The sequence below is a fragment of the Fukomys damarensis genome, unplaced genomic scaffold (genome assembly GCF_012274545.1).
Source record: "Fukomys damarensis isolate Sample0158 unplaced genomic scaffold, DMR_v1.0_HiC HiC_scaffold_19, whole genome shotgun sequence".
Lineage (NCBI taxonomy): Eukaryota > Metazoa > Chordata > Mammalia > Rodentia > Bathyergidae > Fukomys > Fukomys damarensis.
In genome coordinates, this window is record NW_022900931.1 from 59627295 (window position 1) to 59629151 (window position 1857).

The window sequence follows — 1857 nt, forward strand, 5'->3', positions numbered from 1 at the left end:
GGCAGGAGTCCAGCGAGCAGGAGATGCCGGTCAGAGGAGACCTGACCAAGGGGTGAGGCCGGGTGGGAACAGGGAGGGAGGAGAAGGGAAAGCGAGGGTGGCGGTACCCGTTTTACAGAGCTGTAAACTGAGGCCGCGGGTAGCCGTGCCAGTGTCTCGCATGGGCAGCTCTTCCTGCTAACGGAAAAGGCAGGGCACCTTCAAGCACAGGTTCTCAGAGCGGACTCCTGCGTTGAATCCCCTCAGCTGAGGGGGGATTTTATCTGCTTTGCAACACATCTTCATCCCTGGGCTCCTGGTGCAAACAGTTACTCTTTGATTGGGTGGAGACCTTTGGTACGGTCCCAACAGCGGTATGGAGTAGGGGCATTTGTTATTTCCAGTGTGGGATTCAGGCAGTGGGGGCACAAAGAGCACCAGTCACCGGGCTTGGGTGAACCCAGGCATTCTGACTGCAGCGTTGACCAGAGCCCGGTCTGTGGACCAGCCCAACTGGCTGTCCCCAGAAAGGACAAAAAACAATGGCTTTCAACCCTGTTGAAGTTCCCCATTTCATGAACATTTGCTTCAGAGGAGGGCAGTGACCAAATGAGTCCTGGCCCTGCATTCATGAGGCTCACGGTCCAGGGGGGAAATAAACAGGGAAGACCCAGAATGATTAGGACCAGGATGGGGGAAGTCCAGGGACTTGGAGCCCAGGGAGTGCTTGAGAAAGGTAACGGAGTGTTCAGAGGCTGAAGGCACCAGTTTACCTTTCGCTTTCTGCTGCTGAAGACTCAAGTGGGATAGAGGAGCAGGATATGTTGGCCCACGCCTGTAATCCCAGCAGTTTGGGAGGCCGAGGCAGGAGGACTGCAAGTTTGTGCCCAATGGGCAACTTAGTGACTTAATGTGAAACCTTATCTCAAAATAAAAAATATAAATGGCCGGAGATGCGGCTCAGTGGGAAGGCACTGGGTTAATTCTCAGCACAGGAAAAAAAAAAATGAGCCGGGAGAGGTTTTATTCTCCATTCAACAGCAATGTCTGGAGCACTGATGGTGTGTAAGTTTCAAGTCTGTGCAAGACAATGAACAGAGGCCTCACATTTCACACTTAGAGATGGAGGAGGCTCCTCTATCCAGACAGGCATGGCCCTGAGAGAAGGCATTCCAGTTCCATTGGATCTTTCTGTCCCCCTTCCCCAGGAAGGCCACCCTGGCTGACATTGTGGAGCAGCTGCAAGAGAAAGAGGCAGGCCCAGGGCTCCCTGCTGCGGTGGTAAGTGGAGCCACAGGTTGGGTGGGGTATGGAGACCCCTCTCAGAATCTCAGAAAGCAACCAGGGCTCAGCCGAGGGCCCACTCCCTACCTGGTATCTGAAAATTTCTCTATTAGAAGGATGGGGCCACCGGACTAAGAGACCCCACTCTACACACATACATACATTCTTATTCTTCCTTCATGTGCCCTGGGCACTTTATTTCTCTAGTCCAGTGGGGTTGCACATTTCCACAGACAGCCACATACACACAGAAGGCAGACCCAGATTGCTCCTAGGGGAATTCCTTGTACCCCACTTCCATAGACTGGCCCCTTCCTTCCACCTTGAAGAGGGATTCCAAGGCGAGTCCTGATAGATTCTCTCCCAAGGCCATCCTTGCCTCCAAGACATGGCCCTCAGACCCCAGATAGACGGCCCCCAACCCCTCCCATGGACAGTACGCGTCTTCCCCCTCCCTCCCTCAGCCGTCGCTGCCTCAGCCTCGAGAGCTTCCCCCTGGCCGTCTGCCCAACGGGCTTGAGCCGCCCGAACGGACACCACGGCCAGATCGCCCGCGGGCTCGAGACCGGCCCAAACCGCGACGGCGGCCAAGGC

At 55.4% G+C, this 1857-nt stretch overlaps 1 protein-coding gene across 1 annotated transcript in view; it reads left to right on the forward strand.

The window, feature by feature from the left end:
- The window catches only part of Sptbn4 (spectrin beta, non-erythrocytic 4), a 72089-nt gene that overhangs the window by 65907 nt on the left and 4325 nt on the right, over window positions 1-1857 (forward strand). Inside the window, exons 33-35 of the mRNA XM_033765993.1 lie at window positions 6-52; window positions 1188-1260; window positions 1728-1855. Coding sequence (XP_033621884.1) covers window positions 6-52; window positions 1188-1260; window positions 1728-1855 — 248 coding nt within the window. The remainder of the gene's footprint in view (window positions 1-5; window positions 53-1187; window positions 1261-1727; window positions 1856-1857) is intronic.